The sequence below is a fragment of the Phycodurus eques genome, chromosome 22 (assembly GCF_024500275.1).
Source record: "Phycodurus eques isolate BA_2022a chromosome 22, UOR_Pequ_1.1, whole genome shotgun sequence".
NCBI classification, from domain to species: domain Eukaryota; kingdom Metazoa; phylum Chordata; class Actinopteri; order Syngnathiformes; family Syngnathidae; genus Phycodurus; species Phycodurus eques.
In genome coordinates, this window is record NC_084546.1 from 3,005,033 (window position 1) to 3,019,734 (window position 14,702).

Genomic DNA, 14,702 nt, shown 5'->3' on the forward strand with positions numbered 1-14,702 from the left:
TCTCCGCTCCAGGGCCCGGGTATGCTTTGTCCCGTTTCCCCATTACGGCGACTTCCAACTCTGTCCGGTGACGCCGTGCTGGCTTAACATTGCCACGGTGACACCCGCTCTCTGGGAGAATCTCCTTGGTGACGCCCCTTGCTGACATGCCTGTTGGCTCCTTTCAAGGCAGGTGCATCCTGTGAGTCCTCGCTACATGGGAACATTTGCTGCTGCCGCCAGATAAGCATATTTGGACAACAACTTTCACGGTTCTCACTCGTGGAATCCTAAATGTAGTCTACACTTTGCAAGGGAGCCAAACGTCAAACTTGGAGCAGAGATGGACGTCTACGAGGGCCACCAGGTGGACCGGCGGAGGATGTGGGGAGACGCGCACCCCTGTGGGGAGCACTACGTCCGGCACGAGACGGCAGCTCAGCGTTACAGCGCCACCCGCATCCAGGCCGGACTGGGCCCAGAGAGGTAGGACGTTCCGATCTGTGGTTGAGCGGTTCCAAGGCCACTCAGATAATAAGCTGCCCTCGCTTACTGCCTGATGCTTGAAAAACAAGACTTAGTGCAAGCTTTTAAAAATAAGGTTCTCCTGGATCACCGCGGGGAAAAGGAGCCAATGACCCACTTTCAGCCATTCAAATCCCCCCTTGTCATCTTACTCTCACTTTAATGGCAACCGAAAGGAACTCAGTCGATCTTTGTGTATAACGTTCTCCTCAGTGCACGCGTGCAGAAGTTTCCCCACTTAGTGTGACATTGTCCATTGTTCTCGTACATGATGATATGGTGAGCATGAGCAACTCAACGACTTGGTCTGAAAATGTCAAGAATCACAACAGGTCTAGTATTAATGCATAAGTACTTACATACTTGCAGGTTTACGCAATTGAAAACTTCTGACTGAATTGGGACACTTTTGAGTTTATATCATTCAGATTTTGGGTTGATTTACGCCAAGACTGGTAAGAACCAAGACCAATTTTGAACATGCCTTTTTCTGTCTTCCAGCATACAACTTTTATTTCTGTGTGGTGACCTATCCGTGCCCTCGCTGTCTCCAGGATAGTCAGCTTTTCAGTACACTAGAAGACAAGCAACTCCTCACCTGTGTAGTACCGTTTGATACTAAAGATGCTAATATGTGTAAAAAACAAACAAAAAAAACCCAAAGTGATTTAAACCAATACTGTGCATTTCTAACTACGACCATGTACTATACCAGTGATACCCAACCCCTAACGTGCCACGAGCGATCATCAGGTGTGCCAATTTTACACATTTATTTACTACAAATAATGCCTTTGTTCGTCTATTTATGCCAGCGACGTATTGTGACAATTAAATACCCTTCCACTAGACGGGAGCAGGTACAACGTGTATCGACCTGCTGCCATTCATACAACAGAAGAATAGCTTTTTGTTCAACTATACCGGCCCCGGTTTTACATTGAGTTTTACATTAAGTACCGGAATTCACTTCAGAGCACTTTAAATTGGAATGAACAAGTTTGTCTTGGGACTTTCAAATATATTGTGTGGGGTTTGGCAGAAGCTTCATATCGTTCTTGCTCTGATTTTAATTGATAATCCTGTTATTTACCTGTGTTGCTCCTGATCAACATGTATTTTTGTTTTAGCTTACTTTATTGGCCAAGGCAAGGCAACTTTATTCATATAGCACATTCCCTACACAAGGTAACTGAATGTGCTTTACATCAGAATCAGAATCATCTTTATCAAGTATGTCCAAAAAACACACAAGGAATTTGTCTCCGGTAGTTGGAGCCGCTCTAGTACGACAACAGACAGTCGATTGACAGAGAACACGTTTGAGACATAAAGACATACGATACTAAGTTCAATTATAGGACCCATTTATCTGTAAATATTGTTTCCTGTTCAGTACATAAAAAATAATCCTTATGTGTAATCTAATACTTTTTTACAGGCGCTAAATTTTACTTCAATGTATTTGTTATTTTAATTATTTTTATGTGAATTTTTTTCTTCGTAGTTTAAAAAAAATAATAAAAATTAAAAAAAAAACACCTTCCACGTGTACGCATGCGTACCTCGTCGCTAGTGACGTCACACGTCAGCAGCGTGGCGAGCATCAGCACGCCTCCACGCGGAAAGGGGATGTAACGAGGCGGCGGCTGGTACATATTCACTAACCCCGCACCGTGGCACAAAACAGCGGCACAGTATTTCCATTCTTGCCATACCTTTTTAATTTTTTTTTTTTTTTTTTTTTTTGAAAAAACGACAACTCACTTCTTGCATCCACGGGCGACGTGTCTGCCCTCGTTTCTTCCTCGAGGTAACACTCAACGCCGACGTTAGCATGCCTGTTAGCATCCTGGCTACAACTACTGCACATTGATACACTACGAAGCCGGGAGATCGCGTTGCATCTTGGGCTTAACTCAGCGTGATATCAGGTGATCCGGATCCGGCTCCGGCTCATTTAAAAACGCTTGTCAGATATTCCCTTCAAAAAGTCGAAAGAAGCCATACACGCGTTGACACGAAGACATCGGGCATGCGCACATCCGAGCGAGAAGAGAAGCATGCTGCTAATCGCTAACTTGCTCCACACGTAAACCCATTAGAGCGTGCATTGACCCAAAAAAAAAAAAAAAAGTTGGTATACGTACACTTTTGACACCAAATGCGACGACCAATAAGATTCTAATCGTACGAATGACTGTCAATGCATGTATAGTAAGATTTAAATGTACTGTTGGCATATTAATTATTCGAGCACTGTTCTTGTTTACACTTGTTTATCCCTGAAATCAGCGTGATCGCGTAGAATGCTTAGTGGATGTTTTTGTGACCTCTCCAGCTGCAACTAGTATGAACGTTCTACAGCAAATATGTCTTAAACATCACCCAAAATAGCGTTGATTTCGAATTAAAGCCAGTTGTTATCGTATAGAAAGCAAGCAGAGCTGTCCGTCAGTTCGGCCCGGATATTGGAGCTGTTTTAAAACCTGTTCTCTCGTAACGTCGCCTTTTGAAGGTCGCTAATGTTTGCTAGCAGAAGATGTCGGTCACCTGGGGCCTCATGTACAAAAGGTGCCCACGCACAAAAACGTGACGCCCGTTCTTTTTCGCGGCAAACGTTCAAAGTGTATCAAGAGTGACATGACCGTGGAAATGTGCGGTGCCTCACGCCAACTTCGTGTCTGGCGTACGCGCGTTTCTGCAGCTTTTGGTGCGTTGGCGACACTTAGAGGTGATGCTGGGAAACTGTTCTCATAAACCTGCACGCCAGACACATGAATCATTAGCGCTGATTTCAACAATGCAATTGAGGCAAGGACTGAGAATTCATTTGTTAACCAGTGTATTTATGAATGAACCACTGATATTTGTGAGGACAAAGAGGATTTTCTTGCGCGCCTCCACTTCATTGAGCAACTTCACATCCAGAAAAAATATTTCTCATTACCTTGCTCATTTTCCTTTTTTTCTGTACATGCAGCGATCGGCGTCTCAGGTGCAGTCTTCTTTTAAATATGATTTGCATATTCAAATGTGGGCGTGGACGGGGAGGAGTCGGCTACTCCAACGTGTGCGCTCATTTCCACGTTGATTGGAATGTACGAAGGAAATGTGCTTGGATTCACGAGTACGCAGAGTTTCATACATCTGAATATTTTTGTGCGTACGACGTTTTCTGGATTTGAGCGTACGCGTTGTTTTAGGAGGAAATCCACGCAAGTCTTTGTCCTTGAGGCCCCAGGCCAGTTAATGAGCGTCGTTCAAGTCGAGCGTTGAGGTATTATTATAATTATTTTAACAACATGCCTCTACATAGTAATTAACGTAATGTCTACTGTTTTCTTCATGTCATGTTCTTTAGAGTGGCGACTAGAGCATTGCAATATTGACATCCCCTGGTAAAACAACGTATTTATTATATGTATGACGTCATCAAGAGGCAGCGGGTGCTTGGTTCTTGAGAGGCATTTGCGCTTACTTGTGTTATCAACTAACTGCTTGCCTCAAGATGTTTCTACGGCTGCCTAAAAGCTTCACAAAGGGGTACAGTGGGATGATTTGTTCTTTACTGAACGTTGCGAATTACGCCTAAATAAGGATGGGATGTAGCCAAACAGAAGCCGGAAGAAAGTAGTTGAGGGAAAAGGCGCAATAACAGAAAATTAGGGGGACTCATGAGTAATTACTAACAACAACACAATAAAATTCAAAGGAAACATGAGGAAAAAAATGCAAACATAGTGTATCATCTTAGTTTCTTTCGTTCTTTTACAGTATGGCAGATTACTTAATCAGCGGCGGCACGGGCTACGTCCCCGAGGACGGACTCTCGGCGCAGCAGCTCTTCTCCGTCGGTGACGGCCTCACATACAAGTAAGATTTGTCCCCCCTCCACCTCGTTGTGGAAAGGCACACACGCTTACACGTGTCATCACTTAGCGCTTTGTAATGGCCAACACGTTCTGAACCAGCAGATGTGACCAACACTCCGACGGTCAAACGGCTGAAGAGCTATGCTCTAAAGGAGATGGGTTGACCTACAAGTGAGTAGAACAAGTCAGTTTGAAACCTCATACGAAATTATCATGACTGTCCTGATTCAAGTAAAATTCAAGTAAAAAGTTCCTTGAGGTCAATCGCACCGTGACGACACGCCGAATGAGAGCGCACGTTTGGTCAGCAATCAGTTGTCGTGGGATCAACATCATCGCTTTGCAGTGGAACCTCCAAAATCGGAACAAGTTGGACATTTTGTAGGGAAAATTCAAACAAAACTGGATTTCCGGCGATGTCGGTAAATCAAGCTATTCTTGGCTGTTCGGTGCAATTAATTAGATGGCAATTAAATACACGTTAATTTTACACAGTTGACGCAAGCATAATTAGTATGCCATACAGGTGGGACTTTTTGGGCTCAGTAACAAAACTGCACAAAAGAGCTCATTCTGTTTACTTGAACCATCGTGATGACAGGCAGTGGAACCTGGCCGCTCAGTGTAACTCGGGCGGTAAATATAATGAAATTACAATTGCACGGACTAGCATGTAGCTACTATCTTAGGGATGAGCCATTCCCATTCTCTGGCATTCACGTGTCTTGTCAGGCATCTTCTAAGGATGAGTAGTTTTACTTTATTATAGTTTTATTCTACCTTACTTCCCATTATTTCCTATGGCAAAAATGTGTTTTGGAGTGCCCACTGTGTTAACCTTTGCTAACTATCACTGTGCATGTGGTCTATGCATGGCCCGTCATATTTAATTGATTAAATTCGCTCGTTTCCTGATTTGATTTAGACCTCACTGACCACTCGCTAGTATCCTGATATCCATCCATCCATTTTCTGAGCCGCTTCTCCTCATAAGGGTCGCGGGCGTGCTGGAGCCTATCCCAGCAATCTTCGGGCAGCAGGCGGGGTACACCCTGAACTGGTTGCCAGCCAATCGCAGCATCCTGGTATCCAATATGACTAACTTACAAGTCACATTTGACGACATAACGAGGCAAGTCATTGCGATTATACCCAGAAATGGCCGTACTGTGCATCTCGGCAGTATTTTGATTGACTGATTTTTCCAGACGCGTTCCCCATTAGTGACTTAATCACGCGCACCGCGGCCTCCTCCAAGGCCGCTCACATGACGGCCTTAATTGAAATTATGTGAATGGAAGGAGAAAACTTGAGGCAGGGAACTTCCAAAAGTGTGTGACTTAGCCGCGGTGTGTCAAATTCCAGCTGGCCCAGTCCAAGGTATATTAATTTTTGTATAACCTCAAAATGGATGTTTGTGTACTCTCCGAAATGGCCTCCAAGAATAAGCGCACTCATCGCCCTCTGGACAGAAAATCCCTTGACATGCCATGTCAGTATGGATATGACTAAAGACTGGCTTCTTGACACATACCACCACACTGGGAATATTGCGGTTTTTGTGGACTTGTTGTTGGTCCACAACTGGTCACATTGTGCCGTGAATTCCTAAAATGAGCAAAAATGCACAAACTTGAGAGTAACGGCTGCCAGAAAAAAAGAAATACGGCACAAATTTAATACTATAATCCCATATTGAAGCAATTTTTACTAAACTGAACAAGCGCAAAGTATGGAGAATAACGAACATACGGCTCTAGGTTGGACAGTTTCTTTTGCGTCTCGGTCAGTCAGAAAGCAAAAATTAAAACATTTAATTCTTACAATATTAAATTACTGTAATAAATTCAGGCACAATTTGATTAGCGTTGGTTGATTTTACATTTAATCTAATAGTCAAAATTGAGTCGTGTAATAAATAAATAAAAACTAAGACTTGTCTGTTTTGAGGTGTAATTTAATTACTTAATACAGTAAATGGAAAAATTTTAAATAATGTAAAGTTAGTGCAATACCTTTTGAAAAAATAAAAACATTTTGAGGTAGGCATGAAATGCTATGAGTGTTTGTTTTTAAAACATATTTTTAAAAAAATACTCTCTAAATCTGTGTCATTGTTTTCAGATGTAATTTTAATGTTTATCAATTTAATACATTAATCTAATGATTAACGCCCCCCCAAATATTTGGAATATACTTTTATAAAGACAGGAATACAGTTGATTTTGGACCCTTTTTCAAGACTTTTTGCACCATAGGCTTTTTCTTTCTTTCACCCATCCCTGTTGCACACCAAATCTGTGTCACCCCAGCAGTCACACAGCACTTCAAAAATCAATATTGCGGGGGAACATTGCATGTGCAGGCAACACCTCATTGACAATCTCGTCTTGTTTTTTTTTTCTTTTGTTTTTTTTTGTTGTTGTTTTTTTTTTTTTTTGCGATGTCGCGGCTGAACTTTGCTGCAGCAGCTAATTGCTAACAGATGCTTTTCTGGAATTCCTGCTGGTCTCAACACGGATGTTTGTGGGCGTGTGGGCGCAAACACAACCGTCCAGCCGCGTATTTTTGGAATGTTATGTCAATTGAAAAGTGAATAAAGTCTTTATTAACTGTACAGACAGTTTTTTAAAGTAACATTTTAACATTGTAAATGGCCGTACAAGTATAAACAAGATTGCAATTGAGTAAAACTACTCACACAAACTTCATTCATCCCACCAATGGGGGCATCACAGATATTACAGTGTACATAAATGCTAAAATCATAATGCTAAATACGAAGAGCAAAAATACATTTGCTAACGTTGAGGTATTTCAACTGATTGTAATGTTTTTTGACGACATTTTTATGTCAATACATTACAGACAAACGGCAGGAAATTTTGGATATCCGCTTTCTAACGTTAGCCTCTGACTTTTTGTCCTTTTTTTGTGTTGTCTTTCAGTGACTTCCTGATCCTGCCAGGCTTCATCGACTTCACCTCAGACGAAGTGGTGAGTACGCTGTCGTGTGGGTGAAGGTGCCTCCTTATTCCTCCGTCTAGACGCACATCTGTCACGGCAAACCTCAAACCTGACTGTGAAACAAAAATAGCCTTGTTTCTTTTTATTATTTTCGCATTTGACGCCGCTCCCTTCAGCCTGCTGTTCACGTCTGCTTCGATTGCTCATCTCATCCGCCTCTCCCAAGTGATTGGCCACGGATGAGATAATCTCAGGCGGGTTTAGAGCAAATCCCCCTTCCTGCGCTTCGTTCATCTGTCAGTTTTTGGTTAATTGATATCTGTAGTCTCTCTTCCCCCACCATGTGTTCTGTTAGGAGGTCTGTTCATCGTTTCAAGCAAAAAGTGGAAAAAGCTCGCGTTTCCAGTTATATGACGTCATTGCGATATTTCGAGGAAAGAAAATTGCATGACGACAGACGTATTGGAAGAAAACCATCAAAAGATGCTTATTTTTAAAATAAAAAACAAATATATAAACAATTAAAATATAAAACAATATATGAACAAATTAATATATGTTAAATAATCCTACTTGGTCTCTGTACAGTGTGTCCATTCACGCTTGACGAGCAAAAACAAGTCTACATTTGGCTTGAAATGGATCTCTTCCACAGTCTGGGTCGAGGTGTCACAGAGGTCATGTGTGTGTGTGTGTGTGTGTATAGTGTGTGTACAGTCACATGTTCGCATCTCCCAGCTGGAATTTCACAGCTCAGTGTGTGCTCTCTAAATGGAAGTCAGAGCTGACTTCCATTTATTCCCCCCCTAGCTCTCGCCATGTGAGAAAAGCAGCCGCCTCGCTCGTTTACGTCTGATAAGGATTCGTTCGCCCCTTCACCACATGCTAGGAATGTTGTTGTAATTATTGTCACGCAGATAGATTCAGCTGTGGGAAGTTAGTGTCACTCTTCTGATAAAAATGTGTACTTGACAAAAAGACTCGTTGATTTGCTCATTCAGCTCCTGTTTTAGTTTCAAGATAAAATGGCGCTCCCCTGTGGCTCATGTGCAAGACACGCTGGCGTTGAAAGTAGCGGTCTCTTTTTTTTTTTACCATGTAAATATAGCTTTTTCTACTATATTTATTAAATTTACAAATTCATTGATTTGACTGTTTTTTATTCAACGTTTTTATGAATTTGTTTTTATTTTTTCAGGGCAGTGGCTCATTTGCCATTAGAACAAGCCTTTTCTTGTTTTATTTGTATTGTTTTATTGATAAAAAAAACCTTTTAAACAACTTTTTAGAACATATTTATTCAGTTAATGACAATTGTTTTTCCTACTCATGGCTTTGCTTGTGTCATTGAAATGAGCAGTGTCTTGATTTTCCATTTTTGTTTTATTGACAGTTTTACTTGATAATTAGTGGATTTATTTGCATTGTGTGTTATTCGTCTGAAGGATTATGAATACAACTGCTTATGATTTATATTATTAAAATGTTTTTGCCTGTCAGGACTTAACATCAGCACTGACCAAGAAGATCACATTGAAGGCCCCGCTCATCTCTTCCCCCATGGACACCGTCACAGAGTCGGCCATGGCCATCGCAATGGCGGTAAGATGTTGATAAAATGGGTACTTTATTTTTTATTATTATGATTATTATTGTTATGGTTATCAATTAAAACAAATATTTACTTTGTAGCTAATGGGAGGCATTGGCTTCATCCACCACAACTGCACGCCCGAATTCCAAGCCAACGAGGTCCGCAAGGTCAAGGTAAGCCGTGGGTATCCAGTCGTCATCAACCCAGTGATTTATTGAGTCATGTCTATACACACGATTCATGTTTCAGAGATTCGAGCAAGGCTTTATCACGGACCCTGTGGTCATGAGCCCCCGCCAGACGGTCGGCGACGTGCTGGAGGCCAAAGTGCGCCACGGCTTCTCGGGCATACCCGTCACGGAGACGGGCAAGATGGGCGGAAAGCTGGTGGGCATCGTCACCTCCAGGGACATCGACTTTCTGTCGGAGAAGGAACATAACAAGACCCTGGCGGAGGTGTGTGCCAGACTCCAGTCGTGTTCCAATTAGGGGCTGGGAATCCATACAATAGCCTACCCTGGGATACATGAATATGCAAAAAAAAAAAAAAAAATATATATATATATATATATATATATATATATATATATATATATATATATATATATATATAAATAGTGCGCTTGTGCTGTTTCAGGCGATGACAAAGAGGGAGGAGCTGGTGGTCGCTCCGGCTGGTGTCACTCTAAAAGAAGCAAATGACATTTTGCAGCGCAGCAAAAAAGGTAAAAACACCACTCTGTTTGTTTGTGTTTTGTTTGTTAAAGTTCTTGCTGCAAACCAGGTAAGCTCCCCATCGTGAACGACAACGACGAGCTGGTGGCCATCATCGCCAGGACGGATCTGAAGAAGAACCGGGACTACCCGCTGGCCTCCAAAGACTCGCGCAAGCAGCTGCTGTGCGGCGCCGCCATTGGCACCCGTGACGATGACAAGTACAGGCTGGACCTCCTAGTGCAGGCGGGCGTGGACGTGGTGGTTCTAGTGGGTCTTTTTACTGCGCTTTTTTGCCTGCAGCAACTGTGCACTTCCTGTCACATGTTTTCATAAAAAAAAAAAACATTCCCTCCAGGACTCGTCACAAGGCAACTCCGTGTTTCAGATCAACATGATTAACTACATCAAGCAGAAATTTCCCGAATTGCAAGTGGTGGGTGGAAATGGTACGTGCATAAAGCTTTAAACATGAAAAGAAATGCAAAAATGTGAATGCCATATTATAGAATTAGCTTAACCCTCCTCTCATTTATTCACTCTTGTGGAAGTAAGTAAGTGTGTGTGTGTGTGTGTGTGTGTGTGTGTGTGTGTGTGTGTGTGTGTGTGTGTGTGTGTGTTATATATGGAATATATTGGAAATAATTCTGATTGTCAAGAAAGAAAATTATATAAATTAGACATTCCTTTTTGGCCCCTTGTGTCATGTAGGGGGTGTTTTTATAATTTTAAAAAAATATATAATTAAAAGAAGAAATGTAAGACAAGCAGAATAAGTTGTATTTTTATTTTTGTGTTACAGAAAATGAATGACTGGCCATTTTTAAACATAATATAACAGGAGGCTTAATTCGGTAAATGTTTCATTTTGTTGTGTTTCAGTAGGTAAGTTTTGTTGGTTTATCCTTTATCCCTTTATCACTCTAAAACAAATATCTAATACTTATTTTATATAGTATATCAAAAACATTGCAAAATCTCCAACATTGGGATATAATGATGGTCTTAATTTTAACTCAGTGGTTTTATAAAAGGTCTTATAAACTCAATCTGTAGATCCCTTCTTATTGGTTTGTGACATTTTTTTTTTTTTTCCTCCCAACAATGGTTCCTCTTAAAATTTCCCATCATGTGCCATAGGTGGCCCACCACTTGCTTTAATTGACCCATTTCTTTCGCAGTGGTGACAGCGGCGCAAGCCAAGAATCTGATCGACGCCGGAGTGGACGCACTGCGGGTCGGCATGGGCTGCGGCTCCATCTGCATCACGCAGGAAGGTGCTCATACAATTGTGTTCTCAATGTGTCTGGTGGTAACAGCAGCCCAGAAACCGCTATTGGTCGCTTTGGTTATCTTCCTGTTCTGGGTTGCCAAGGTAATGTCTCTCCCAATTATCCGCGTCTGTTGTGTAATTCGCTGCGTTGGCGACGTTTGCAGTCATGGCATGTGGGCGGCCTCAGGGGACCTCGGTCTACAAGGTGGCCGAGTACGCCCGGCGCTTCAGCGTGCCAGTTATCGCCGACGGCGGCATCCAGACGGTGGGACACGTGGTCAAGGCGCTCTCCCTCGGAGCATCCACAGGTAAGAATGCGGGGGGGGGGGGGGGGGGGGGACGACGACACAGGAAGTCATTGTTCTTTTACTGGTCCATTCATGAGGTATGATAGAAATATTAATAAAAAATTGCCATTTTATAATGATAATCCTTTTTTTATTTTGAGGAAACAATCTGTTTTTTTGTGCTAAATCATCCAAGCCCATATGTCTGCCAAAAGCCAAGAAGACTTTAGGACAGGGGTTGTTCATAAAAACTATGTTGGTATTTAAAAAAAAAAAAATGTGAGTCGTGATATATTTAAAGGAAATGCCAAATCATCCTGGCGTAGTCGAGAGCGCATATTCAAACTTGAAGTCCGTATGTGGCTGGCAAAAGCCTGGGAAGAATGTAAGACTGAAGGGAAAGGAGAATGATCAGTAGTAATATTGGACAATTTTGAAGAAAATGTCAATACATTTGAGCATAGCCTAGAGGCAGTGCAGGTGTCAAACTTGAGCGCCATATCTGGCCGGCAAAAGCCTGGAAATAATGTTAAGCACGAGCTCATGTGCTCCAAATCATTCTAGCATAGTCTGGAGCGCAGGTGCCAAACTCAAGGCTGGCAGAAGCCTGGAAAGAACGTATAAGACTCTAGGAAAAGGGTTATTAATCCCAATTTTTTTTTGCCATTTTTGAAAATGATGAATAGTGATAGTCTATAACGTAGTCAACCTTGCTGTCAGCATGTGGCTAGCAAAAAGCCCGGAAAGAATGAAAAGGGATATTAATGAAAGTTGCAATTGTAATAATAAAAGAACATTTTGGCGCAATATTGAGGAACCGCCAAATTATCCTTGTACGGTCTACATCATAGGTGTCAAGCTCAAGGCCCAATAAGAAACTTCACAAATTCATTTCTTATGTAAATAATTCTCTCCATCTTTTGGTGCCGCAGTCATGATGGGCTCCCTGCTGGCGGCGACCACTGAGGCTCCCGGTGAGTACTTCTTCTCAGACGGCGTGCGGCTGAAAAAGTACCGCGGTATGGGCTCCCTGGACGCCATGGAGAAGAGCACCAGCAGCCAGAAACGTTACTTCAGGTGCGCTCAAGCCACATTTGATCACATACAAATGAAGCGAGAGATGGAGAAGTGAGAGGTGTTCTTCTAAATAACAGCGAGGGCGACGCAGTGAAGGTGGCCCAGGGCGTGTCTGGCTCGGTGCAGGACAAGGGCTCCATCCACAAGTTTGTACCTTACCTCATAGCCGGTATCCAACACGGCTGCCAGGACATCGGGGCCAAGAGTCTCTCGGTGCTCCGGTAAGGACGGCATCAATTCTTTTTACGCGTACAATTCAACAACAGCAGCTGAATGCATATTTGCTGTATTGTCAGCTCCATGATGTACTCTGGAGAGCTCAAGTTTGAGAAGAGAACCATGTCTGCACAGGTGGAAGGAGGTGTTCACGGACTTCACTCGTAAGTAGCACTTTTTCCAGCCGAGAGCCTGCTTTGTGCTTAACCAATTAAATCATAAAAAAATAGCTTCAGATGTTAGCGAATATGCATTTTATTTATGAAACTGGCTATTATCATCTACATTTTGAGTTAGCGATTTATTTTATGTTAAAGTAACAAAACAAATACATTTTTCATTTTGTTTTAACCAAATAATTTTTGGACAATTTTGAGAAAACGCCTAATCATTCGAGCATCGTCAAGAGCATGGGTGTCGAGCTCAAGACCTCAATGTGACCATCAAAAGCCTGGAAATATCGTTATAGACTGTAGGATAAGGGATGTTAATGAAAACTGTTACCATTTTTTTTTTTAAATTATTAGTAGTATTAATAATGCTGGTCAATTTTAAGGACATCCATTCTTTTCTACCAAATTGTCTTGGCATGGTCGAGAGCAAAGGGCTCAAGCCCCCCAAGGTAGAGCATTCGATATCCTTGTATGGATTAATTAGCGCATGTAAATTTTTGACAAAAATAGTCTTTTGACACATTGTCATTTCCAGGATAAAATATACGTAAAAATGAAATAACTCAAAACTGTGATGTTGAGCTTAACTGCATGTCTTCTAATGGGGCTGCTAACAAAAATAGTTGATTAACTTTTTCAGGAACACAGTACAGCTTTAACAAAATGGTCTAATAACTGTTGTCTGGCATGTGCTTGAGTCTCTTTCAATGCAGCAGCTAACCATTCAGCAAAATGGATAGCGTTGTTGAAATCACACATCCGGCACTAATTATGTTTCCTTGGGTTTCACCTCGACAGTTACGAGAAGCGTCTTTACTGAGCTGCGGATGGGCCACCACACCACCTTATTTAAGAAGGAAAAAAAAAGGAAAAAAAAAAAAAAAAAGTGACCAAATGTTTAACTGACAATAAACCTCCCACCCCACCCACCATGAAGTTCACCTGTAGCTCATCTCCACCCCTGACTCTCCACCAACATCAAGCGGGCAGCCCAGGGGTGAGGTATTCACGGAGGGCGCCTTGCACGCAAGACGCGGCACATCAGGGTTTCCGGATATTCCTTGACGACACATTTGAGTCTCGCGTTTTTTGGTTTGTGGTCGTGTTTTTGTTTTTTTTCTTTCCGTGAATTCTATTGTTTACTTTGGAGCCTCGGGCGCCGCCTGCAATCAGCAGACCCGGCTCCACTCATTCATGAGCTTAAAAATCACACGACGGGACCAAAAACTGAATATAATCAGGTATGTTTCCACGAGTGAGTTTGTTATAAAGGCTGTATAGTCTCTTCTGGGCTTTAAATTGAGGGACAAAGGGTTTTTGATATGCATGTTCTTTTTCCACGAGCCCAACACGGTTGTATTTTTATCCCGCTTTGTTGTAACTGCATACGTACTGCCAATTATATTTATACGTGCTCCTTTTGTAACGTCAAAATCAAATCTAGCGTAAACAAACAGCCTGTTACATGTGTTACACCATTTCTGCCCCGTTTCCTTTTTATTACGACTGGTTGTTTTTGCTGGATGCTTTAATGGTACTTTAAAGTGGACAGTCTCCGTTACAAAATGACTTGCTGCGCGTGTTTTTCCAAGGCGTATTATGTACACTACTCGTCAAAAGTTTGGCCACACTTTCTCATGCTGTTGAATGAGAAACCGTCTCCAAACGTTTGACTGTTAATGTATTTGATGAAGCCTTATGCTAAAGCCCCACAGTTTCTACATAAGGCTTAAGTACTTCGCCCTGCACTGGGTTCGCTCAACTTGCTAAGTCTTGTAATGTAAAGAGACTGCACAAAAGGTACATGAAAATATAAGCTTTGCGTTCCTCATATGCAGACTTTAAAACATTTTTATTTTTTTTCATCCTGAATTGAGAAGCTTGGTATACGAGGGCAGTATTTGTTTTGGGGGACCACCTGTTTACCGTCGAAAAAGCACTGCAGAGGGGAAGCTGCTTTACTGTTCAATTTGGTGAAACAAATAAAGAAATCAAACTGTTCTTGTCTGCTTTCTGATTTAG

General features: G+C 42.0%; 1 protein-coding gene across 4 annotated transcripts; it reads left to right on the top strand.

The window, feature by feature from the left end:
• The first annotated feature begins 70 nt into the window (after positions 1-70).
• Positions 71-14,681, top strand: impdh1b (IMP (inosine 5'-monophosphate) dehydrogenase 1b). Of its 4 annotated transcripts, none has more exons than XM_061667903.1 (17): positions 71-181; positions 295-465; positions 4,282-4,380; positions 4,479-4,550; positions 7,328-7,376; positions 8,847-8,948; positions 9,039-9,113; positions 9,190-9,396; positions 9,578-9,665; positions 9,725-9,924; positions 10,013-10,103; positions 10,836-10,931; positions 11,092-11,235; positions 12,147-12,291; positions 12,369-12,512; positions 12,588-12,671; positions 13,479-14,681. In XM_061667903.1, exons 1-17 carry the CDS (start codon positions 147-149, stop codon positions 13,498-13,500), a joined length of 1,824 nt encoding a protein of 607 aa, XP_061523887.1. In that variant the 5' UTR covers positions 71-146; the 3' UTR covers positions 13,501-14,681. The 4 variants fall into 4 exon arrangements, with proteins under 4 accessions (XP_061523887.1, XP_061523888.1, XP_061523889.1 ...); XM_061667904.1 differs by having other exon boundaries at positions 72-181; positions 4,482-4,550; XM_061667905.1 differs by lacking the exon at positions 4,479-4,550 and having other exon boundaries at positions 74-181.
• The last annotated feature ends 21 nt before the right edge of the window (positions 14,682-14,702 follow it).